Here is a 26,932-nt window from a genome sequence, read left to right as displayed (position 1 = left end):
GTAACTCCAACTTGTACACCATGTGCCCAACTTTTTGTAAAATATTGTAAGACCCATAATATCGAGGACCCAACTTCCTATCCACATGCAGAGCCAAAGAAGTTTGTTTAATGGGATGCAGCCGTAGAAACACCCAATCACTTACTTCAAAAATTATTTAAGACCTATGTTTTTTTGCAAATTTCTTCATTCTGTTTTGGGCTTGCAGCAAATTTTCCTTAAGAAGGCACACCATAGATTCTCGATCTCACAAGGCTTGATCCACTGCAACAACTAAAGTTTCACCAGGTATGTAAGGAGTGTAAGTGGGAGGCTTCCGACCATAAACCACCTCAAGTGGCATCATCTTCGAAGAGCAATGAAATGAAGTATTATACCACCATCCAGCTAATGGCAACCATTTACTCCACTCCCTAGGTTTGTCACTTGTCATGCACCTCAAATATTTATCCAAGCATTTGTTAACAATCTCTATTTGACCATAAAATTGAGGGTGATAAGAGGTACTCATCAGTAACCGAGTTCCTTGCAGAGAGAAAAGATGCTCCCAAAATTCTCTGGTAACAATATGATCCCTGCCACTTACTATAGTTTGAGGGATTCCATGTAGTTTGTAGACATTGTCCAAGAAGATTTGGGCAACATCTCTTGTTGTAAAAGGATGAGATAAAGCAAAAAAAATGAACATATTTGCTTAATCTATCCACAATCACAAAAATGACTTCCTTCCCATGAGACTTGGGAAGTCCTTCTACAAAATCCATAGAGATATTAGACCAAATTTGATTTGGTATAGGAAGTGGTTGCAAAAGGCCAGGTGCAGCAATTTTTTTAGACTAGTTTCTTTAACATGTGTCACATTCAACAATGAATCTGCAAACTTCATTTCACATATTTTTCCAATAAAAAGCTTGTCTCACCCTTTCAAGTGTTTTCTTTGTACATGAATGGATACCTTCAACTCCCCCATGAGCTTCTTGTAAAATATTTTCTGTGAGGGTGGATTGACTACCGAGCCACAATCTTCCTTTGTATCACAATTGATTATTTTCCCAAGAAAACTTGGAATGTGAATTAGGGTCTTGGGCAATCTCTTGAATTAATTTACGAGTTTTCTCATCCTTGTTCCATTCATCTTGTAACACAACCAGCCAATCTGCTATAGGAAATGATATTGCTATCATTATTCTCCTCATGCAATCTTCAAAGAGCATCTGCTGCCACATTTTCTTTGCCGCTACGGTAGATGATTTTGTAGTCGTAACATGCCAATTTAGTAAGCCATTTCTGTTGCATTGGAGTAGAAATCTGTTGGTCCACTAAGTATTTCAAACTGAAGTGGTCAGTAATTATTTTGAATCATCTGCCCACCAAGTATGGCCTCCACTTTTGCGGTGGAGTTAGAGCAGCCATCATCTCCTTCTCATATGTAGAAAGACCCAAATTTTTGAGTGCCAAGGCCTTGCTTATGTATGCTATTGGTATACCTTTTTGTAGTAGCACAACTCCTACTCCACTGCCAGAAGCATCACACTCAATTACAAAATCCTTCTCAAAGTTGGGTAATGCCAAAATTGGTGCACTACACATGATTTGTTTGAGTTGCTGAAAAGCATCTTCGGTTGCTTTTGACCAACAAAAGTTATCATTCTTTAACAATGATGTGAGAGGTTGACTAACCTTGCCGTAATCTTTGATGAATCTGCGGTAATAGCCCGTCGAGCCTAAAATCCCCTTAGAGATTTAAGAGAATTCGGTGTTGGTCATTGAAGCATGCCCTGTATCTTTGCCGGATCGGTTGCCAATCCTACCTTGGAAATTATATGCCCCAAATATTCAATCTTTGTTTTCCCAAAGGCACACTTTTATTTTTTAACAAATAACTGATGTTGCACCAAAATTTCAATCACTGTACGTAGGTGTTGCAAGTGCCCTTCCCAATCTTGGCTATAAATTAAAATGTCATAAAAAAACACTAGAACAAACTTTCATAGATATGGCTTAAATATGCTATTCATCAAACTTTCAAAAGTAGATGGGGCATTAGTCAACACAAAAGACATGACTAAAAATTTATAGTGCCCTTCATGAGTTCTAAAAGTTGTTTTGTGAATATTTGAAACATTAAATGTAACACCCTACTTCTCTAGAGTCGTTACCATGTGATTTTAAAATGTGCCATTAACTCGCTAGTCAAGATTTTAGACTAAAAAGTGTAAGTAGATTGTAATAAAGACTCATTTAATGAATATTAAGTATACAAAGGTTTGGACATTCGTTAAAATTATAAAAGTATTACATTGGGATCCCAAAACATTGTTTTAAGATATATTTACAACTCAAAAGTTAGTGTACAGTCGATCTAAGCGACAAAACTACACATTTATAACATGTTCCTCAAAACAACCCCAGTCGTGGCGGCCAAGTAGACCGAACATATACGCACCGTTCCATTCCCTCCAACTCATGGTTGATCAATCTTTTCCTTGCCCTTACCTGCACCACAGAGCACCTATGAGCCAAGGCCCAGCAAGAAAACTTCACAACACAACATATAATAATTTATTTCAACAAATGCATAATTAATCAAACATGTCAAACAATCTACAAGTTCCTATCGGAATTCACAACAGCGACCTATGCCAGTCAGGGTGCGCTACCAAGCACCACGTTTACGGTCTTAATCGACTGGGTGTGTACAACACCTTTAGAGGGACCCACCCTGGCGACTTGCATTCAGAATGCTTAATGCCAATCCTGGCCTTCGCCATTCCTAGCCTTTGCCGTTCCGTCACAAACACATGTATGACATAATAGTTACAAATAATACACACAACACTAAGCACAATATAACTCTATAGGCACAGACAATTTTCTTACCTTGAGTCTTGAGAAGCTAGCATATGGTAGTCCCGAGCACGATCCCTAGTCCTAAGCCCTAGCAGTATAACCTAGTCACCAGCAATAATAATAAAGATCCATAAAACCCTAAACCAATTAAAACTTTGGAATAATATTCTAGCCTCCATGACCTCGAATTCTACTAAACCAAGTGGTAGAATCCTTCCTGAGCCTTTAGGTTTGAGTTCTCGAGCTTAAAGGCCTGCTTTGACTATTTTCTTTAATTAGAGCAGCGGCCCAGCCCTTAAGGGCTGCAGGGTGCTACAAATCAAAGAGCCCAACGACCTTCTCATGTGGGACGCAGGCTGCAGCGGGTCCTAACCTGTGTCGTGGCGCCTAGCATTTTAGGAACCCTCCAAGGCCTTCTCATGCACACGGGCCGCAGTGCCTGAAGAATAAGGCTGCGACTCGAGCCCAAAACCCAGAAATCCCCAAGGTTTTCACTGCGTTTTCCCCAGCCAAATTTACCAAAATTCGTCCTAACCACAGTCCCAAGTCACAAGTGAGTCTAGAACTCTCAGCAACACAACCTATGCATAATTTATAACCAAAGAACAAGCCAACAAACTTATCACAACTCAAAACTAAAACTAAAGTCTAAACCTCAACCAAAATTTAAACTAATCAGAAAATCCTCCAGCAAAACAGGTTATAAACATTACCTTGATCACAATTTCGGCCCTGAGCTGATCCTTAAGTAATCCTAGCTTGATTCCTCAATCCCCAAGTTTCAAATCCTCAACTTCTGCACCAATTCTCCATGAGTTGCACTATACTTCTATGCACACCAAGGGAGAGAGAGAATAGAACAAAGAGAGAGAGAGCTGCTGAGTGTCTTGATGTTTTCTGGTCACTTTTAAAGTTTTTCCTAAGTATATGTCTTAACACAAAAGACCAAAATGCCCTTAAACTTATCCTTAGCCTCTCATTGCCTTTGAGGGCAAACCCATCATCTATTGCATTTCCCGCCAATCTTCAAGTGGTCCTATAAATTCCTAATAAATCCTGACATACCCAATTAATCACCAAATAACTACCAGTTATGCGATAAATCCCGAATACTCACTAAGTTTCTCAAAATAACCCGAGGCTCATCCCGAGCCTAGTATTTAACCTCGTTGTGACTATTCTGCTAATCCGCTCACTAGGATCGCCTCGGACCACACATCTCAAATATATCCCCATAACAATGGGGTCTCACTCATAAAATATACATAATTACATTTATGCCCTCAACGTGCAAAAATTACAAACATGCCCCAATTTACAGAAATGGGCCCACATGCATATTTAATACACATAAACATGCATATCTAGTCACATTAGCACACAAATAATTTATATCACATAATCACATGTATAATCCATTAATCATGCATATAATTCCAATCAGGTCCTCTAGGCACAGTAATTAAGGCACTCAGCCTTAATAACAAATTCAGGACGTTATAGCTATCCCCTTCTTATTAAAATTCAACCCTCAAAATTTATTCAAACTTATTGGGATACTAATTCTGCAAACCTGACTATAACTACAGATTCAGATCCTTTACCTTGCCACTTCTTTGTAACACCTCCACAAGAAGGAAAGTTTTAATCTGTATGACTGTAATGCCCCGAATTCTCGGATGTGATTTAATGGCGGGATTAGTAGGCCGGGAGGGCCATACTTGTTTAATTATGCCATTAAATGATATTATGCATGTATATGTGAATTATATTATAATATGATGTTAAATGCATGCATGTGTGTCCACATTTTAATTACAGGGGTGTGATGGTAATTTGGCCCGTTGAGGGTATAATTGTATATTTGTATGCATGTCGATGATATTGTTGAGACTACATTATAATGTGGGTTTGTTCGAGCTATTCGGCATGAGACGATCTTGGAATATTGATTAGCGGCCTAGTCACAATAGGTTTAAGTTCGGGGCTCAGGATAAGTCTCGGGGTGATTTTAATGATTAGAACGTTGCCGGGAATTAAATGGTAATAGGATATAAATTATTGGTGTTTGAGATTATTGAGAATAGCGGGTATTAGAGAGCGTTAATTATGATTAACGAGATAGGTGGAAAAATACAAATTTTTGCCCTTGGGAGCCTTTAGAAACCTTAATTAGACCTAGGGGTATATTGGTCATTTCACCCCTAGGATAGATTTAAACCATGTTTAGGCTGTGAAGAAGAGAGAAAATAGAGTAAGTTCAAGAGCCTTCCCGTATCTATTTCTCCTTCAGTTTCTTTGAGATTTTTGAACCATTCTTGAGGATTCAATCTTGGGAAGTAAGCCTTGGGAGTTTGGGAGAGTGTTCCTCCATTGAAGAGCATCATAAGCTGAGCTTTGGGTAAGTTTCTAACCATTGAATTCCCTGGTTTGCCCTGTTTTAGTTCTGTTTTACAGTTGTGATTTCTAGGTTGAGATCTAGGTTTTGTTGGGAGTTTTGGCTAGGGTTCCTATGGTTGGGATGTTTGGGGTATGTTGGGATGGTTTTTGGGTTCATTTGGTACCAAAAATGGGATTTGGAAGCATTGGAATCAGGTTAGAATCGAAGGATATGAAGAAGGAGGTTTCAGGGAGTTTCTGGTCTGGAGGTAGCGCTATAGCGCCCACCTTAGGGTGCTACAGCGCTACTCAGGGGGCTTTTGGGCATGTTGGAGGTTCTGAGAATAGTGCTGGGGAGCTAGGGATCAGCGCTGTAGCGCTACACTATTCCTTCAAAGTCCCGTTTTGAGTGTTTTTAAGGGTTTTTGACTTGGGGTTTCAATCCTTAAGGCCCAAGATCGAATCTACTCACTGTGTGGGCATGTTTCGAGGTCCCGAGAGTGGTGCTTAGGTCAAGACCCTATCCATGTTGATTCTCATTAATGGAGGTTATAATTGGTTGTGATTAGGTAACCGCTAAGGACCCAAATGATCGATCGTTTTTAGGAGTCGTTCTTATAATATTTCTCGCTCGAACCTGAGGTAAGAAAACTGCACCCCGTGTATATGACATGTATGACAGTTATTGAGGCATGTTGGTTGATAAATGTGGACATGGATTGCATATTAAATGCTAGTGAGTATTGTTTACTTGTATATGGCACTGACTAGTCAGGGACACTGACCTAAGAGTCAGAAACGGCATAAGCGTCCTGAACGCAGGGCCGAATGAAGATTAGATCTAATCGATATCAGTGTGAATGGCTCTAAGGCATTAACACTGGACCGAACCTAAGGTCAATGAACTTAGAAGCGCTTGTCTAGTCTAAGACTAGTTATTGAGAGCCAGGGCATAAGGCCCAGGTGACTGCTTGTCACATGGCTAGGGAACGATGTTCCAGGGTTATGACTCTATGGTCACGAGGAAGGTTATGTTGGTGACCAGTCACCATGCACCTATCCTGTTTAAGCTAATGAAAGGTTTACTTACATGTTGAGCCCCGGTGACCCTATCGTCACAAGGTTGAAGGGAGTTATTCCCAATTTAGTGACTTTTGCGACTGTCACCTATCTGTTTTGGACTGATAGTCCTAAATGATTATTATGATCATTGTTGATATTATATCATGCTATATTGTGTTTTCTTGCTGGGCCTTGGCACATGGGTGCTATGTGGTGCAGGTAAAGGGAAAGAAAAGCTCACCTAGCCTTGAGTGGAGAGCTTAGGTGGTGATGTGTACATATGCGGCCGCTTGACCACCATGGCCAAGGAGTTCTCAGAGGAACTAGGGGGTTTACCCTATTTTTGCTGCTTAGGCCGGCGGGGTTGTAAATTTGAAACAGTAGTGGCCATTTTGAGTTGTAAATAACTTGTAAATGTTTTAATAAGCTCATGAGAAGTTATATACTTAATAAAATATATCCTTTCCTCTTTATTATTTTTCCACCTTAACCTATTAATAACACTTAGAACACGTTTTTAACCAAAGGACTCGGGTAGCGGGTCAAATTTCCGGTTCACCGATCTCCGTAACTGTTCTGGGGTAACCAGGGCCCTTACAATGACTTTATCTCTTTTATCAAGAATTTCCACTGGCCTCTCCTTACACAATAAGTTTTACTGAATTTTGCAGGGTCTCCTCACCCCTTTCCTTAACATTGGCACCAGATCACCTTATGAGCCTATACCCATGTTGGGGTAAGGTTAATCTGTAGGCCCCTGGATAATCCTTATTAGGGTCTCACAAATATATCAAATCTAGAGACAAACTCCTCTTTCCTTTCTGAACCATCTTATCCTTGTTAGTTCATAATAATTGGAGAAATACAAGGTCCCTAATCTTGGAACTCCATGTTCCCATATTTATATTTGGAAACTCTTATGTCCTTTCAATAACGCAGACACTTCTTCCCTAACGATCCTTAATAATTTCACTAGTCCTCTGAGCCAATTCTGAACCAGGATACTTCCTGTCCCTAGTTTCATTTTCCGAGAATAAGTACTTCTCTTTCACTATCTCACAATATCTTACTCAGAGTGCAACGTCCCAAAAATGTTAATAAGGTTTAGAACCTTGATTAGCATGCCAGGAGGGCATAATTGGATATAAGTGTGATTAATTGGTTAAATGCGTGACTATATGACATGCATGACTTAAATGATAATATGAATATATTTATATGCATGCTTATGAGTATTAAATATGATTTATATCCAGGTCGCGACCCGCCTAGGGAGCCATAGGCTAGGTTGGTTTTTAGGCTCGGGGAATTAGACCTAAGCGCTCAGGACGAATTCTACTACCCGGTTGAGTAGAGTTCGAGGTCCTGGAGGCTAGTATTTGTTTCTAAAGCATTTAATTGAATTATATTTTTTTATAGTTATCCATTATCGCTTGTGACTAAGATTACCATTAAGGCTCGGGATTGAGGGTCGTGCTCGGGACCGCTCTACATCCATCTCTCGGGATTCGAGGTAAGAAAACTGCTGTAACGCCCTGGTTACCCCAGAACAGTTACGGTGAACAGTGAACTAGAAATTTGACCCGCTACTCAAGACCTTTGGTTAAAACATGCTCTAAATGTGATTAACATGTTAAGGTGGAAAAACCAATAAAAAGGAAAGGATATATTTCATTACAAATTGTTGTATAGTGCTAATTAAAACATTTACAAGTTGTTCTCAGTACAAAATGGTCATTACTGTTTGAAATTTACAATCCCGCTGACCTAAACGGCAAAAATAGGGTATACCCCCTAGTTCCTTTGAGAACGCCTTGGGCGTGGTGGTCAAGCGGCCGCATATGTACACATCACCACCTAAGCTCTCCACTCAAGGCTGGGTGAGCTTTTCTTTCCCTTTACCTGCACCACATAGCACCCATGAGCCAAGACCCAGAAAGAAAACACAATAAAGCATGATATAATATCAACAATGATCATAATAATCATTCAGGACTATCAGTCCAAAACAGATAGGTGACAGTCGCAAAAGTCACAAAAGTGGGTACAACCCCCTCTAGCCATGTGACGAGAGGGTCACTCGGGCTTAACTGATAAGTAAACCTTTCATAAGTTTGATTAGGATAGGTGTATGGTGAATAGTCACCAACATAACCTTCCTCATGACCATAGGGTCATAACCCTGGAACAGCGTTCCCTAGCCATGTGAAAAACAGTTACCCGGGCCATATGCCCTGGCTCTGAGTAACTAGTCTTAGACTAGCCAAGCGCTTATAAGTTCATTGACCTTACGGTCGGTCCAGCGTTAATGCCATAGAGCCATTCAATGCTGACATCGATTAGATCTAATCTTCATTTGGCTCGGCGTTCATGACGCTATGCCATTTCTGACTCTTAGGTCAGTGTCCCTGGCTAGTCAGTACATATACAAGTATTCAACATTCGCTAGCATTTAATCGGCAATCTATGTCCACATTTATCAATCAACATGCATCAATAATAATCACGCATGTCATATATACACAGGGTGCAGTTTTCTTACCTCAGATTCGAGCTAGAAAGATTAAAAGAACGACCCTTGAGAACGATCAACCTTTAGTCCTTTAGCGGTCACCTAATCATAACAAAACACGGGACATCATTAATAATAATGATCAACAAAGGTTCCCAAACCAATATCTAGCCTCCGAAAGATCAATCCAAACTAATCCAAGTAGTAGGAACACTCGCGAGGCCTATAGCTAAGTTCCCGGGGTCAAAACATGAAAATGGGGTGAAAACAGGGCAAGGGCTGCGGCCCCCAAAATTTCCTGAAGCAAGCGCTGCGGCTCCCAACAACAAGGGCCACGGCGCCAGAGAACAGGGCCGCGGCCCCCAACCCTGGGCCATTCCCAAATGTGTTTTCAACTTCTCAAAGCTTCCAAAATCATACCCAAATATTCCCCAATCATCAAAACAAGGTTCCCAAGCTTCCCAAAGCTCCATAACCCTCAAAACCCAAGGTTCAAACCAACCAAAAACTTAACAATTCACAAAGTCCAATTCAAAGCTTAGAAACTCTAAAAACTCAAAACTTTAAACTTAGATTACCTTCGATTGGGTTGTTTTCTGTCAAATCCTTCGGTTAAGAAGCTTCTAATCTTTCCTAGGATTGCTATGCCTTGATCCTCCCTTGATTCCGACTCCTAGAACTCGAGATATCTTCGAAAAGGCTCAAACGGTAAAACGAACTAACGAAAGGGAGAACAAGAGGTTTTCTAACGTATGTTCTATCTGATAAGCTACTTCAAGCTTAAGTAACCTCAAATAAGACCTAGTGCTCGGGGTCTCGAAAACACCCCCGGGGACATTGTAGTCAAAACCTCCGAAATTTCACCCTGGTCTCAAATATTCCCAATTTATCATCAAATAAGCATTTCTATTACCCCAAAATTGACCTCGTTGTGACAAAACCGCTAATCCATTATATATGACCGTCTCATGCTGAATAGCTCGAATATATCTCCATAATAATGGAATCTCATTCATAAATCACATTATGCACCCAAATACACATATTCACCCACAATGGGCCAAATTATCAAAACAACATAATATCCAAATGTGGACCCCCATGCATGCATATAACATCATATCATAATATAATTCACATATACATGCATATTATCATTTAATGGCATAATTAAACAAGTATGGCCCTCCCGGCCTACTACTCCCGCCATTAAACCATATCAAAGAATTCGGGCCATTACAACTATCCTCTCCTTACAGAAATTTCGTCCTCGAAATTTACCTGAACAACTCGGGATACTAATTCTGCATGTCTGACTCCAGCTCCCAGGTCGCTTCCTTGACCTTGCTATTCCTCCACAATACCTTAACCAAAGGCATCGTCTTATTCCTGAGGACCTTATCCTTTCTGTCGAGTATCTGGACAGGCTGTTCCTCATAGGAGAGATCTGCCTCAAGCTCCAGATCTTCATAGCTCAAAATATGATTAACATCAGGTACATACCTTCGAAGAGATGAAATATGAAATACATTATGCACGACAGACAACGCCGGTGGCAAGGCCAACCTGTAGGCCACCTGACCAATCCTCTCCAGGATCTCAAATGGACCTACAAATCTAGGGCTCAGCTTGCCCTTCTTCCCAAACCTTCTCACCCCTTTCCATGGCGAGACTCTAAGGAAGACAGAGTCTCCTACTTGGAACTCCACGTTCATGCGTTTGGGATCTGCATAGCTCTTCTGTCTACTCTGAGAAGTAAGCATCCTAGCTCTAATCTTTTCAATGGCCTCACTGGTCCTCTGAACTGCCTTAGGACCTAAGTATCTCCTTTCACCTGTCTCATCATAATGAATGGGAGATCTACATTTCCTACCATACAACATCTCATAAGGTGCAACCCCAATGGTAGACTGATAAGTGTTGTTGTAGGAGAATTCTATCAAAGGCAGATACTTACTCCAAGATCCACCAAAGTCCAACACACATGCTCTCAGCATGTCTTCTAATATCTGGATCGTCCTCTCAGATTGCCCATCTGTCTGAGGATGATAAGCAGTACTGAACTTCAACTGCGTCCCCATGGCCTTCTGCAAACTCCCCCAAAACTTGGAAGTAAAGTAGGGTCCCGATCAGACACGATCGACCTGGGCGCACCATGGAGCCGCACGATCTCTCTCACATAGAGATCTGCATACTGCTCAATTGTATAAGTAGTCCTCACTGGCAGAAAGTGAGCTGACTTGGTGTAGCGATCTACTATCACCTAAATGGAATCATGCTGACCAACAGTCCTGGGTAAGCCCACCACAAAATCCATTGTGATGTCTTCCCACTTCCACTCTGGGATATCCAGAGGCTGCAGTAGCCCTGCCGGCCTCTGATGCTCAGCCTTGACCTGTTGACATGGCAAGCACTTAGCCACATACTCTACTACATCTCTCTTCATCCCTGGCCACCAATACAACGATCTCACATCCTGATACATCTTCGCGGTGCCTGGATGCAAAGAGTAAGGTGTAGTATGAGATTCATCCAGAATCTCTCGTCTCAAAGCAGTGTCTAATGGAACACATATCCGCCCCTTGTATCTCAACAAGCCTAACTCAGACACTGAATAATCTCTGGATGCTCCAGCAAAAATATCATCTCTAATCTTGATCAGCTGTGGATCACTCAGCTGACCCTCCTTAATTCTCTTTAACAGCATAGACTGTAGCGTAATATTAGCTAACTGGCCCACCGGCAACTCTATAACAGCTCTGGTCATATCATCTGCTAACTCTTTGGCTATCAGTCTCATACCATAAATCTGTCCCGGACCCTTCCGGCTTAAAGCATCAGCTACCACGTTGGCTTTTTCTGGATGATACATGATTTCACAATCATAATCTTTTACTAACTCCAGCCAACACCTTTGCCTCATATTCAAGTCTTTCTGGGTGAAGAAGTACTTCAGGCTCTTGTGGTCTGTATAAATCTCACACTACTCTCCATAGAGATAATGCCTCCATATCTTCAAAGCAAAGACCACAACTGCTAACTCTAAATCATGAGTAAGATATCTCTTTTCATACTCTTTCAACTGACGAGAAGCATAAGCAATTACCTTCTTTGATTGCATCAAAACACAGCCCAAACCCTGATGAGAAGCATCACAGTAAATCACAAACTTCTCCTGATCTGTTGGAAGACTCAGAATTGGAGCTGTAATCAATCTCTGCTTCAGTTCCTGGAAGTTGTTCTCACACTTATCTGACCACACAAATTTCTGGCTCTTGCGTGTCAATTTAGTCAATACAGTAGCAATCTTTGAGAACCCTTCCACGAAATTCCTATAATAACCTGCCAATCTAAGGAAACTTCTAACCTCAGAAGCATTCTTTGGCCTTGGCCAATCTCTGACCACTTCGATCTTTGCTGGATCTACTTTAATCCTCTCCTTACTGACAATGTGCCAAAGAAAGGATACTTGAGATAACCAGAACTCACATTTCTTGAACTTAGCAAATAGTCTGTGTTCCCTCAGTCTTTGTAGAACCAATCTCAAGTGATACTCATGTTCTGACTCTGAATGAGAATATACCAGAATGTCATCAATGAAGACAATCACAAACTGGTCTAGATAATCCTTGAACACTCTATTCATCAGATCCATAAAAGCAGCAGGGACATTAGTCAATCCAAATGACATAACTAGAAACTCATAATGCCCATACCTGGTATGAAAAACAGTCTTCGGTATATCTCCTTCCTTGACCCTCAACTGATGATAACCAGAAGGAAGGTCGATCTTTGAGAATACCTTCTTACCTTGCAACTGATCAAACAAATCATCTATCCTTGGAAAATGATACTTATTCTTAATTGTCAGCTTATTCAGTTCCTTGTAATCAATACACATTCTCAGAGAACCATCCTTCTTCTTTACAAATAGGACTGGCGCACCCCAAGGTGAGAAACTAGGTCTGATAAAACCTAAATCTAACAGTTCTTGCAACTACACTTTTAATTCTTTCAACTCAGCTGGGGCCATTCTGTAAGGTGCTCTAGACACTGGCTCCATCCCTGGTGCCAGTTCTATAACAAACTCAATTTCTCTATGCAGTGGCAACCCTGGAAAATCCTTTGGAAACACATCCAGAAACTCACAAACTAACATGGTATCCTCTGGTCTCACTGGCACGACCTGGGTGGTATCAACCACACTGGCCAAGAATCCAATGTAACCTCCTTGCAATAGATCCCTAGCCCTCAATGCAGAAATCATAGGAATGTGAGGTCCATGCACAGCACCAACAAACACAAAAGGAACCTCACCTTCAGGCTCAAAGGTGACCATCTTCCTTCTGCAATCAATGGTTGCCCCATACTTTGCCAACCAATCCATACCTAGTATCATATCAAAGTCAGTCATAACCAACTCTATTAAATCCACCGACAACTCTCTGCCCTCTACTGTCACTGGCAAAGATCTGACCCACCTCCTGGATACCACTAACTCTCTAGTGGGCAACAAGGTACCAAACCCCACAGCATAAAACTCACAAGGTCTACACAATCTATCAATAACACTACTAGCAACAAAAGAATGTGCAGCACCAAAATCAATCAACACATTATAAGGGGTTCCAGCACTAAGAAGTTGACATGTAACAACTGAGGAAGAAGCCTCAGCTTCTGCTTGAGTCAATGCGAACACTCGAGCTGGGGCCGAGCTGTTCGCCTTTCTGGGTTCTTCTTTTCTTGCCTTAGGGCAATCCTTTTTAAGATGACCCACTGCTCCACATGAGAAGCAGGCCTTTGCCCTACACTCTCCCAAGTGATGCCTCTTGCATCTAGGGCACTCTGGATAAGACTTCTAGGCTTCACTACCTCTTGGACGACCCATAGAAATACCACGGGGCCTCCTGTCAGGACCTAGAACTGGGAAGGTGTCACAAACCTTCCTCTTCTGATCACTGGGGCCAACACCCCTACCTGAACCGACAAATGGAGGACCTGGCCTCCTGAATTCCTTTCTGGCTGCACTGTCACGCCAGATTCTGTTCTCTGCACTCTCAGCTGTGAGTGCCTTCTCAACCACCTGTGCATAGGTAGTAACCCTTGCCACAGTGGTGATACGTACATCTCGGGCTAATTTGGGCTGTAGCCCCTGCAAGAATCTCTCTCTTCTGGTCCCATCAGTGGGCACCAGCTTCATGGCAAACTTTTCCAAATGATTAAACTTCAAGGCGTACTCAGTGACTGATAAGTTCCCCTGCAGTAGCCTAATGAACTCCTCGGCCTTCGCCGCTCTAATAGCATCATTATAATATTTTTCATTGAATAGAGTCTGAAACTCTTCCCAACTCAGGGCATTTACATTCTTGGTCTGGGTAATCACTTCCCACCAAATCCGGGCATCCTCCCGAAACATATAAGTGGCACAGGCCACCCTCTCATTACCAGTTACCCTCATAAAGTCAAGGATAGTGGTAATCATGCTCATCCATTGTTCAGCCTTGGCAAGATCTGCACTGCCCTCAAATACTAGAGGTTGTTGCTTCCTGAATCTTTCATAAAGAGGCTCCCATTTATTTCCATCCTCAGGCAGCTACCCAGCTGCTGGCACCGACACATGAGGTTCCTCTGATACACTAGCCACTGCGGGCACTTGCTGTTGTTTTAAGAGACGAAGCTCTTCCCCCTGTCTTAATATTGTAGCCTACAGATCACTGACTATCTGCTGCCAATTAACAGGAGCTGGCTATGGAATCTGGGACTGGTCATTTTCCTGGCCCTGGCTATTATTATTGTTCTGGCCCTGATCACTCTGGCCAGCTGAAGTGTTTGTCTTCCTTGGATTCATAATTCTATCACCGATACCTTGCTGAAATAATGATCAATACGGCCAGTCAGGTAGTAATAACTAAACCTCTTGCCGCCTTACGGTCCAAGAACAAGCAGACAATTATCATATTCCATAGTCATACAAATATACAGGCAGATACATGTCTATAGCATTTAGCACTCATCATGTATCACATAATAGTTTATAATCAACCATACTTATAAGTATGTTCCAGCAATTTCAGTACTAATAAGCACACAGTTGCTGAGGATACAATATTTCAGGTCATAGGTTTAACATGGTGTCTCACGCATACAGGTAAAGCATATATACCATATTTAAGCAGTCATACATATAACTACATAAATAGTTACCAAACCATGAGTCGAGCTTGACTTCAGTGATGTGTGTACATGCCCAGCCAGTCTACAGGAACCTTAACCTTGGCATTGCTCTGATACCAAGTTGTAACGCCCTGGTTACCCCAGAATAGTTACGGTGAACGGTGAATTGGAAATTTGACCCGCTACCCGAGTCCTTTGGTTAAAAACGTGCTCTAAATGTGATTAACAGGTTAAGGTGGAAAAACCAATAAAAAGGAAAGGATATTTTTCATTACAAACTGCTCTGCAGAGCTAATCAAAACATTTACAAGTTGTTCTTAGTACAAAATGGTCATTACTTTTTGAAATTTACAATCCCGCCGACCTAAGCGGCAAAAATAGGGTAAACCCCCTAGTTCTTCTGAGAACGCCTTGGACGTGGTGGTCAAGCGGCCGCATATGTACACATCACCACCTAAGATCTCCACTCAAGGCTGGGTGAGCTTTTCTTTCCCTTTACCTGCACCACATAGCACCCATGAGCCAAGGCCCAGTAAGAAAACACAATAAATCATGATATAATATCAACAATGATCATAATAATCATTCAGGACTATCAGTCCAAAACAGATAGGTGACAGTCGCAAAAGTCACAAAAGTGGGTATAACCCCCTCTAGCCATGTGACGAGAGGGTCACTCGGGCTTAATTGATAAGTAAACCTTTCATAAGTTTGATCAGGATAGGTGTATGGTGAATAGTCACCAACATAACCTTCCTCATGACCATAGGGTCATAACCCTGGAACAGCATTCCCTATCCATGTGACAAACAGTCACCGGGGCCATATGCCCTGGCTCTGAGTAACTAGTCTTAGACTAGCCAAGCACTTATAAGTTCATCGACCTTACAGTCGGTCCAGCGTTAATGCCATAAAGCCATTCAATGCTGACATCGATTAGATCTAATCTTCATTTGGCTCGGCGTTCATGACGCTATGCCATTTCTGACTCTTAGGTCAGTGTCCCTGACTAGTCAATACATATACAAGTATTCAACATTCGCTAGCATTAAATAGACAATCTATGTCCACATTTATCAATCAACATGCCTCAATAATAATCACGCATGTCATATATACACAGGGTGCAGTTTTCTTACCTCAGATTCGAGCTAGAAAGATTAAAAGTACGACCCTTGAGAACGATCAACCTTTAGTCCTTTAGCGGTCACCTAATCATAACCAAACACGGGACATCATTAATAATAATGATCAACATAGGTTCCCAAACCAATATCTAGCCTCTGGAAGATCAATCCAAACTAATCCAAGTAGTAGGAACACTCGCGAGGCCTATAGCTAAGTTCCCGGGGTCAAAACATGCAAATGGGGTGAAAACAGGGCAAGGGCTGCGCCCTGGCACCTTGGGCCGTAGCCCCTAGAATTTCCTGAAGCAAGCGCCGTGGTGCCCAACACCGAGGGCCGCGGCACCCGGCAAAAACAGAACCACCTCCCCTTCTTCATTGAGCTAGGGCTGCGGCCCCCAACCGTGGGCCATTCCCAAATGTGTTTTCAACTTCTCAAAGCTTCCAAAATCATACCCAAACATTCCCCAATCATCAAAACAAGGTTCCCAAGCTTCCCAAATCTCCATAACCCTCAAAACCCAAGGTTCAAACTAACTAAAAACTCAACAATTCACAAAGTCCTATTCAAAGCTTAGAAACTCTAAAAACTCAAAACTTTAAACTTAGATTACCTTCGATTGGGTTGTTTTCTGTCAAATCCTTTGGTTAAAAAGCTTCTAATCTTTCCTAGGATCGCGATGCCTCGATCCTCGCTTGATTCCAACTCCTAGAAATCGAGATATCTTCGGAAAGGCTCAAATGGTAAAACGAACTAATGAAAGGGAGAACGAGAGATTTTCTAACGTACGTTCTATCTGATAAGCTACTTCAAGCTTAAGTAACCTCAAATAAAACCTAGTGCTCGGGGTCCCAAAAACACCCCCGGGGACATTAAAGTCAAAACCTCCAAAATTTCACCCTGGTCTCAAATATTCCCAATTTATCATCAATTAAGCATTTCTATTACCCCAAAATTGACCCCGTTATGACAAAACCGCGAATCCATTATATATGACAGTCTCATGCCGAATTGCTCGAATATATCTTCATAATAATGGAATCTCATTCACAAATCACATTATGCACCCAAATACACATATTCACCCACATTGGGCCAAATTATCAAAACTACATAATATCCAAATGTGGATCCCCATGCACGCATATAACATCATATCATAATATAATTCACATACACATGCATATTATCATTTAATGGCATAATTAAACAAGTATGGCCCTCCCGGCCTACTAATCTCGCCATTAAACCATATCGGAGAATTTAGGGCATTACAACTGCACCCAAATTGTGGATAGGACTGAGATTCCCTGTAAATGAACATATGTGTTCTGTAATCTGAATATATGTTATGTGTGATGTGAAAGTACGACCTAAGGGAGTTGGGGCTGATGTTGAGCATATTGAACGCAGCTCGGCCTAAGCGAGCCGGAATCAACTAAATAACCAGAGGGCTCGGCCTAAGGGTGTTGACCCCTAATTATCTATATTATGATTGGTCTATATGTTGGGATTAAACCATTGTTGTTGCTTAGTTTAGCATTTATATTATGTTTTTAATTGGACTGGTTGGTCTAGGTTTGTTATATACACTTTGTTGCTATTTATGCTTGTTGATTAAAGTTTTCTTATTGAGCCTTGGCTCATGGATGCTATGTGGTGTAGGTAAAGGCCAGGGAAAGATGGACCAACCATGTGTTGGAGAGCCTAGGGGGCGGAGTGTACATCGGCAGCTACTCGACCACCACGGTCGAGGGAATTATAGGGATTAGAGCTCAAATTTATATGTTGCCATTTAGATTGGCTGCTGTTGTATTAACTTTTGTGGGTTTTATCAGCCATGTACACCTTATTTTTTGGATCCCATGTATTAAACTCTTATTTTAATAAAAATCGACCATTTTATGATAAAAATCTTTTAATCCTAACCTATCACTTGACTTTAGAAACACATTTATGTTCAAACGACTTGATTAGCAAGTCTTGCACTATTCTAAACACACAGTGTAACAGTCTGGGTTATCCAGGGTGTCACAACTTGGTATTAGAGCCAGGTTGGGTTTAAGGGTTCCTGAAGACTGGCTTGGCATGTACACTCGCCGCTAAAGACAAGCTTGACTTAGGGTTTGGGTAACCATATATGTTATTATGTGTTTGAGTATTAACATGAAATATAAATGCTTTATCTGCACATTTATTAGGGAGCATGGGATATACTGATAGGGCCTGGCGCTTGACTACTTTGTGAATATGATAAGGCGTGCTTATGAGCATTACTATTGCATGTAAATAATTGTTTAAATGTCTGTTTGCATCATGATTTTGTTTTGTGGCTTGGATATTGGCATTAGATTGTGGAATGAATATAAACTTGTTATCATTGCCTGACCAACTGTGTCGTTCATTGTAGATAAACTTGGATAGTTATGCGTCCAAGGCGATCAATTTGACTAGCCGGCACCGGGGTTGGGGCTAGAGATGATGAGCAGGGCCAGAACCATCCGCCAGTCGCTAAGAGCTGGCAGCAACTGCTTGCTGATATGCAAGCTAGACTTTAGAGTCAGGAAGAAGAAATTCGCCTTCTGAGGTAGCAGGCTCCACCAGGGAGTGTTGCACCTAACTTGCAATCTGTTGTGGCATCAGCTGTACAACCGCTTGAGGTTGGGTACAGGTGGGAGAAAGATTTAGGAGATAGCATCCTCCAGTCTTTGAGAGAGGACCAGATCCACTTAAGGCTGAACAATGGATGAGTATGATCACCTCCATCCTGGAGTTTATGAGGGTGGAAGGTAATGATAGGGTGGCCTGTGCCACCTATATGCTTAGAGAGGATGCCCGTATTTGGTGAGAGGTGGCATCCCAGACTCGAGATGTTTCTACTCTTAGTTGGACTGAATTCAGAGATTTGTTCAACTAGAAATACTATAATGTTGCCATCAGGGCAGCAAAGGTGACAGAGTTCATTGGGTTAGTGCAGGGAAGTATGACAGTTACTGAGTATGCCCTGAAATTTAACAGGCTAGCAAAGTTTGCACCATATCTAGTATCTACAGATGCAGCTAGGCATGATAGGTTTCTTCGAGGGCTTAATGATATGATAGCCCGAGATGTAAGGATCATATTAGTGCCTGGGGAGATGACTTGTGCCCAGGTGGTTGAGAAGGCCCTCACTGTTGAGGAGGCAGAGAACAAGATCTGGAGGGAGAACGCTTCGAGATGGGATGTTTGAAGGGCAATGCCTCTATTTACAGGGTCTGGTAGGGGAGAAGGCTCCGGTGATCAGAAGAGGAAGACCCCTGATACCTCGACTACTGCTGATCCTAATAGGAGGGGGCGGGGTGCCCAGGGTGGTCACTAGGGAGGTGGTGAGTCATGGAGAAGCTATCAAGAATGTACTAGATGCAGGAAGCACCATCTGAGCGAATGCCTGTTATTTGTACGGGGTGGTTGGACACCTCAAGAAGGATTTCCCGATGTTGAACAAAGAGGAACCATGGAAGGAGGACAACTTGACTCTAGCTCGAGTGTTCGCCTTGATACAGGCAGAGGATGAGGTTAGTCCCTCAGTAGTGATAGGTCAGCTTTCTAGCGCTGGTTCTTCATATACTTTATTGATTGACTCTGGTGCTACACATTCATTTGTTTATAGTAAAGTGATTGATAGATTGTGTAGACCTAGTGAGTATTATACTGCGGGGTTTGGGACTATACTACCTATAGAGGAGCTGGTAGTTTCTAGGAGATGGATTAGAGCACTGCCAATAATGGTGGATAGTAGGGAACTATCAGTAGATTTGACTGAGTTGGGTATGGATGATTTTGATATGATTTTGGGGATAGATTGGCTAGTCAGACATGGGGCCACTATAGATTGCAGAAAGAAGATGGTAACTTTTGAGCCTGAAGGTGAGGATCCCTTTGTTTTTGTGGGTACTATGCATGGACCCCGTGTTCCTATGATATCAGCGTTGAGGGCTAGGGACCTATTACAAGGAGGTTGTATAGGTTTTCTAGATAGCGTGGTGGATACCACTAGAGTTACGCCAGTGGGGCCAGGAGAGACTAGACTGGTATGCGAGTTCTTGGATGTGTTTCCTGAGGGCTTATCGGGATTGCCGCTGCCAGAGAGATTCAATTCGTCATTGAGTTAGCACCGGGTACAAAGCCAGTGTCAAAGGCACCATATAGGATGACTTCGGCAGAGCTAAAGGAGTTGAAGATACAGTTGCAGGAGTTACTAGATTTGGGGTTTATCAAACCTAGATTCTCGCCATGGGGTGCTCCGGTCTTATTTGTGAAGAAGAAGGATGGGACTCTGAGAATGTGTATAGACTGTAGGGAGTTTAACAAGTTGAATATCAAGAACATGTACCCCCTACCGAGGATAGATGACCTGTTCGATCAGTTGCATGGTAAGACGGTATTCTCGAAGATTGATCTTCGATCTGGTTATCACTAGCTGAGGATCAAGGATGAGGATATTCCGAAGACGGTCTTTCGCACAAGGTACGGGCATTATGAGTTTTTGGTCATGTCATTTTGATTGAACAATGCCCCAACAACGTTTATGGATCTGATGAACATGGTGTTCAAGGATTTCTTAGATCAGTTTGTGATTGTCTTCATCGAAGACATCCTGGTTTACTCTCGTTCAGAGGTAGAGTATGAGCAACATCTCTCACTTATATTGTAGAGGTTGAGGGAGCATCAGTTATATGCTAAATTTAAGAAGTGTGAGTTCTGGCTGCCGGAAGTGACATTCCTTGGACATATTGTCAGTGGAGATAGGATTAAGGTTGATCCGGCCAAGGGAGAAGCAGTTGGGGATTGGCCGAGGCCAAGGAATGCCTCGGAGGTTAGGAGCTTCCTTGGACTAGCGGGTTATTACAGACAATTTGTGGAAGGGTTTTCAAAGATTTCCTCACCGTTGACTGAGTTGACACGGAAGAATCCGAAGTTCACCTGATCAGATAAATGTGAGAGTAGTTTCCAGGAGTTGAAGCTGTTAGGAATGAATTTCATAATACACAGCGGAAAGGTGGTGGGGTTGGACCAGTGTACAACAAATTTTTTGTAACATATTTAAACTACCTTTAAATATGCGGATCCATTAATATACATACATTAATCATAGGAAAGTTAAGAATAGAAATCATACCTCCTGAAGCCTATCAAGTGTCCTTGCTATCTTTTTGTAATAAGAATGATCTTCCTATCCAAGCTGTTCCTAGGTATTCACACCAAGATCTTCCACATCGTTCTCTACACCTCAAGAAGTGTGTGGACACTTAGAGAATGAATGATAGTTTATTTGTGATTCTACTTGATGTACTCAACACATGAGATCAAGGGAATAAGCTTGAGAATTGGCTCTTTATTTTTCAGGGAGAGAAAAATATCATTCTATTTTTCACAGAGTGAATAGACTGAGTTGCCTAAGTTATCTGTATATTTTCTGATTAGTCATACTTAAAAGAAAATATTCAAATTTAAAAAATAAACCTGTAACCAACTTACAATTTAATTTTTTAATTAATTAATTATTTTATTAATGCAAATATCCAAAAACTAATTTTTTGAATTATCCATTAATTAATTAATTAATTGAATAAATAAAAATGAAAATCCTATCCCTGAATAGCAGTGCACGCCACACACAGTCCATGGACTGTGTGTGCACGTGTACCACCCCTATTTTTAGGGATGTTTTGATTTTTCTATTTTGATTTAATTATTTATTCAAACTACTTTGTCAGATAAGATCTAACAACCAGATAACTAATTTAAATTTGAATTCAAATTTAAATTTAATATCTTTTTAACTAATTATCAAATATAATTAATTATTTGAATAAATATTAATCTTTTAAATTCAAATCCAATTTGAACTTATCAGATCATTATCTCCCACTCAAATAAAGATATTTAATTAATTCTACTAATTAATTAAATCCAATATTTTCAAAAATAAATATTTAATTCATTATAATTTCGAAAATTATAATTAATTAATTATTTAATTAAATTTCGAAATTAATTTAGTTATTTAATATAATTTAAAAAATTATACAATAATTAAATATTAATTAATTTTGTTAACTACAACTAATTTGTAATTAATTAATTAATCACTATTATCATATAATTGCATATTTGCCCCGAAGAACAAATTTCTTCTTAAATATGTCTTTAAACTATTTTTTTCCTTCATATCAACTCTTATCTATAATTCCAAGCTCCTAAATTTAAGATTATTAATTAAACTCTTTAATTAAATAATATTAATTTATTAATCTCATGATTATTCCACTATAAATATGAGACTGAACTCTTGTAATTATAGACATTTCATTTATAGAGTACTTTATAATTATAAAGCGTCCATTGATATAATCATTGCATACAAATTGACCCTCTAATAATGGTTCATAATTGATCGGGAATAAACTTACCGTTTTACCCTTTTAATTATCTCTTGTTTCCTTAAGTAACATTGACTTTACTAGTGAAGGTTAATTCATAATTAAATTATGAATTTGAGCTCAATAACCTTTCAGTCCCAAAAGTCAACCCTTAAGAGAACCATTATTCAATCTCTTATTAGAAGGCATAGATTCCATATCTGTATACTATGTCCCCAACCATCTACATTAATGAGTTCCCAAAACAAAAGTTTCTAGCCTGATCATTCTGACAGACCCTAATGAGTGAATCAAAGAACTCATATAACATAAACATGTGTTCATAGTAACTTCAGGATTAAGATCTATTTGTATATGGTCATCAATTGATATATTTAATTAATACTTCGAAACGGTATTTAACTAAGTATTAATAAACATATTTGTTCCAGTTCTATATATTCTCTAATATATAAAGCACCTCCACTAAAGTTTCATACCACACTAGTGATCCGGATCTAGATCACATGTATTCATAATACTATTGGACCATACTTGCAGTAATTAATCTAAATATTCCATAACTTTATTTTACTACGAACTATTCAAGTTCATTTATCTCAAACACAATCCTCTCGTACCAATACACGTTTGAGATCACATATACGAACTTAATTTTTTTTTTGTTGATATTTACATAATATTATCACAGAATAATATAGTCCATAAAATATATGCATAACAAATTCAATTCATTTATTTATTTCATAAAACAATGTCTACTACATATACTTTCAGGGAAAAATTCCCAACAATCTCCCACTTTCCCTAAAGCAAATGAGGCATCTCTCTCATTCCCATGTTTCTTACATGCTCCTTAAAAGATTTTATGGGTAAAGTCTTTGTGAAAGGATCTGCAAGATTATGCTTTGAAGTTATCTTCATAACTGCAACATCTCCTCGATGAACTATCTCTCTTAGCAAGTGATATTTCCTCTCGATGTGCTTTCCCCTCTTGTGACTCCGTGGTTCCTTTGAGTTAGCTACTGCCCCACTATTGTCACAGTATAGGTCTAGTGGCTTATCCACATCTGGTACAACTTCAAGATCATAATAGAACTTTTTGAGCCACACAGCCTCCTTAGGTGCTTCACAAGCCGCTATATACTCGGCTTCCATGGTGGAGTCTGCAATGCTGGTTTGTTTAATACTTTGCCAGACTACCGCTCCTCCTCCAAGAGTAAACACCGATTCAGAAGTTGATTTCTAACTATCTTAGTCTGATTGAAAATCAGAATCAGTGTAACCAGTGGGGTTTAGGTTTCCACATGAATATACAAGCATATAATCTCTAGTATTTCTAAGATACTTTAGAATATTCTTCACTGCAGTCCAATGACTCAATCTAGGATTGGATTGATAACAGCTGACTATCCCTACTGCATAACAAATGTCAGGTCTTGTACACAACATGGCGTACATCAGACTGCCTACTGCTGAGGCATAGGGATACTGTCTCATGTCTTCCTCTTCCTGAAGTGTTTTGGGACACTGCTCCTTGGAAAGGAATACTCCAGAATGGGTTGACATATCACCCTTTTTGGAGTTTTGCATATTAAAGCGTTCTAGCACCTTATCAATATAAGTTGCTTGAGACAGTGCCAAAGTTTTGTTCTATCTATCTCTAAGAATCTTAATGCCCAGAACATACTTGGCTTCTCCCAAATATTTCATTTGGAATTGTTCAGCTAACCAGTTACTTACCTTTGATAATGATGTTACGTCATTTCCAATCAGTAATATATCATCAACGTAAAGAACGAGGAATAATACCACACCATCTTTGATTTGTTTATAGACACAAGGTTCGTCAACATTTTGTTCAAAACCAAACTTTTTAATTGTGTCATCAAATCTAAGATTGCAAGATCTAGAAGCTTATTTGAGTCCATAAATGGACCTAAGAAGCTTGCAAACCTTTTGCTCTTGACCTTTTAATTCAAACCCTTCTGGTTGAGACATGTAAATGGTTTCGTCAAGGTAGCCATTCAGAAAAGTTGTTTTGACATCCATTTGCCAAATCTCATAATCCATGCATGCAGCTATGGACAAGAGTATACGAATGGATTTTAGCATGGCTACAGGAGAAAAGGTTTCTCCATAGTCAGCCCCTTCTTTCTATGTGTAACCTTTGGCTACAAGCCTTGCTTTGAAAGTCTATACTTTCCCATCCACTCCTCTTTTCTTCTTGAATATCCACTTGTAACCAATGGGTTTGATATTCTCTGGTGGATCTTCAAGAACCCAGATAGAATTGGAATACATCGATTCCATTTCTTGGTTCATGGCTTCTTACCATTTGTCCTTGTCAGAATCATTCATTGCATCTTTAAATGTCAATGGACTCTCATTGTTTGTGTCAGGCACAAGCATTTGAACTTCGTGTTCATAGCTTGTGGGTTGCTTACTAACCCTCCACTACGACGCGGTTCTCTACTATTTTGACTAGAACTAGCAGTTTCCTCTAGCCGTTTTTCATTGGTTGTTGCTGGTGACTTTGCAACTTCATTCGAGACCATCTCCTCCAGAACAACCTTACTGCGAGGTTTGTGGTTATTAACATAGTCATGTTCAAGAAAAGTTGCATTTGTTGATACAAATGTTTTATTTTCTTTTGGACTATAGAAAATTCCACCTCTAGTCTTTTTGGAATATCCCACAAACATGCACACTTCAGAGCGTGATTCCAACTTCCCGGTCTTTCCTTTAAGCACGTGTGCAGGAAACCCCCAAATTCGAAAATGGTGTAAACTAGGTTTACAACCATTCCATAATTCTATGGGTGTCTTTTGGATAGACTTAGATGGAGCAACATTCAATATTTATAGAGCACATTGAATCGCATAGCCCCAGAATGACAGTGGTAATGATGAGAAACTCATCATTGATCTAACCATATCTGATAACGTTCTGTTCCGTCTTTCTGAAACACCATTTTGCTGTGGCATTCCAGGTGTTGTGAGTTGGGATTGAATGCCATGCTCACACAGATGGTCCTCAAATTCAAAATCTAAGTTCTCTCCTCCTCGATCAGATCGAAGAGCTTTTAGTGATTTACCTAATTGCTTTTCAGTTTCTGCTTGAAATTCTTTGAACTTTCCAAAAGTTTAAGATTTTCTTTGCATTAAATATAGGTAACCATATCTTGAATAATCGTCAATGAAAGTGACGAAGTATTCATAACCTCCTCTTGCTTGTACATTAAGTGGACTGCAGACATCCCTATGTACTAGCTGAAGTACTTCTGTGGCTCTTGAGCCTTTAGCAGAGAAAGATCTCTTGGTCGTTTTGCCTTCAAGATAGGATTCACAAACAGGGAGAGATCCAATAGATAGTTCTCTTAAAGGACCATCCTTTACAAGCCTATTTATTCTGTCTAGACCAATATGACCCAATCTCAAGTGCCAAAGATATGTTTCACTATCAGAATCCATCTTTTGTCGTTTAATAGATCTAGAATTAGCTGTTTTAAATAATTCAGAATTATAAAAAATTTGTCATTCATTATAAGTATGTAAATTTTGTTTATCCCAAAGCATTTTCATAACAAGTAAATAGATAATTTATTTAAATAATAACTACTTTATTAATAAAAGAAATAAATGTTATTCAAAAAATAGAAATAATTTCCCAAACATTAATAATAAAAATTACTAATAATAAACTAAATTTCTAGATTGCAATTTTTTTTTTGGATGAAAATATGATTATATTGAAATTCAATCAAAACAGATACAAAACAAGCTCAATTTGAGCCAGCCAACCAACCTTACAACTGAACAAAATTCTCAAAAAAAGCTAAGTCATTTTTCTTAACTTTCAACTTAGGAAGCCTAGTTAGCCTAGTTTTCAAATAAAACTTGATCAATTGAACAACATACCCTACAGACATTGAGCTAAATTCAAAAATACATTTGTTTCGGTTCCACCACACCATATACACAGCAGCTGCCAGTGCTGCAGCAGCTACCTTTTGCTTCAGGCCTTTAGGCTTTCCAACCATCCAAGAGCTCCACTCCTCATACCTACTCGGTCCAATATCCATTCCCAGGCATTCCTCCATTTTGGCTCTAACCCGTTGAGAAAAATGACAAGCAAAAAACAGATGGGAATGTGATTCCTGCTACTCTTCACAGACCGGACAGAGTAAGGATGTTAACTTCAACTAGCAGAGATATAGCTTGTCACGGGTGAGAATGTGTCCTAGAGTAGCTAGCCACAAAATAAACTTATGTTTAGGCACAACTATGGTACACCACACCACATTTGCAAAAGACACTCTATCTTTATTAAGCATCCGATTATATAGTGCTCTCAAACTAATCTTGTTGTTCTTAGATGCCTCCTCCAGGTTTTTAAAGGGAAAAAT

General features: G+C 40.1%; 1 protein-coding gene across 1 annotated transcript; it reads right to left on the bottom strand.

The window, feature by feature from the left end:
• Positions 1-247: 247 nt before the first annotated feature.
• LOC133779060 (uncharacterized) lies at positions 248-26,626 on the bottom strand. The gene is made up of 4 exons (XM_062219063.1): positions 26,476-26,626; positions 1,388-1,625; positions 1,063-1,287; positions 248-647 (listed from the first exon to the last, which is right to left on the bottom strand). Exons 1-4 carry the CDS (start codon positions 26,624-26,626, stop codon positions 248-250), a joined length of 1,014 nt encoding a protein of 337 aa, XP_062075047.1.
• Positions 26,627-26,932: the final 306 nt, after the last annotated feature.

The sequence above is a fragment of the Humulus lupulus genome, chromosome 5 (genome assembly GCF_963169125.1).
Source record: "Humulus lupulus chromosome 5, drHumLupu1.1, whole genome shotgun sequence".
Lineage (NCBI taxonomy): Eukaryota > Viridiplantae > Streptophyta > Magnoliopsida > Rosales > Cannabaceae > Humulus > Humulus lupulus.
Note: the sequence above shows the minus strand (reverse complement) of the source record. Positions and strands in the feature narration are given on the sequence as shown.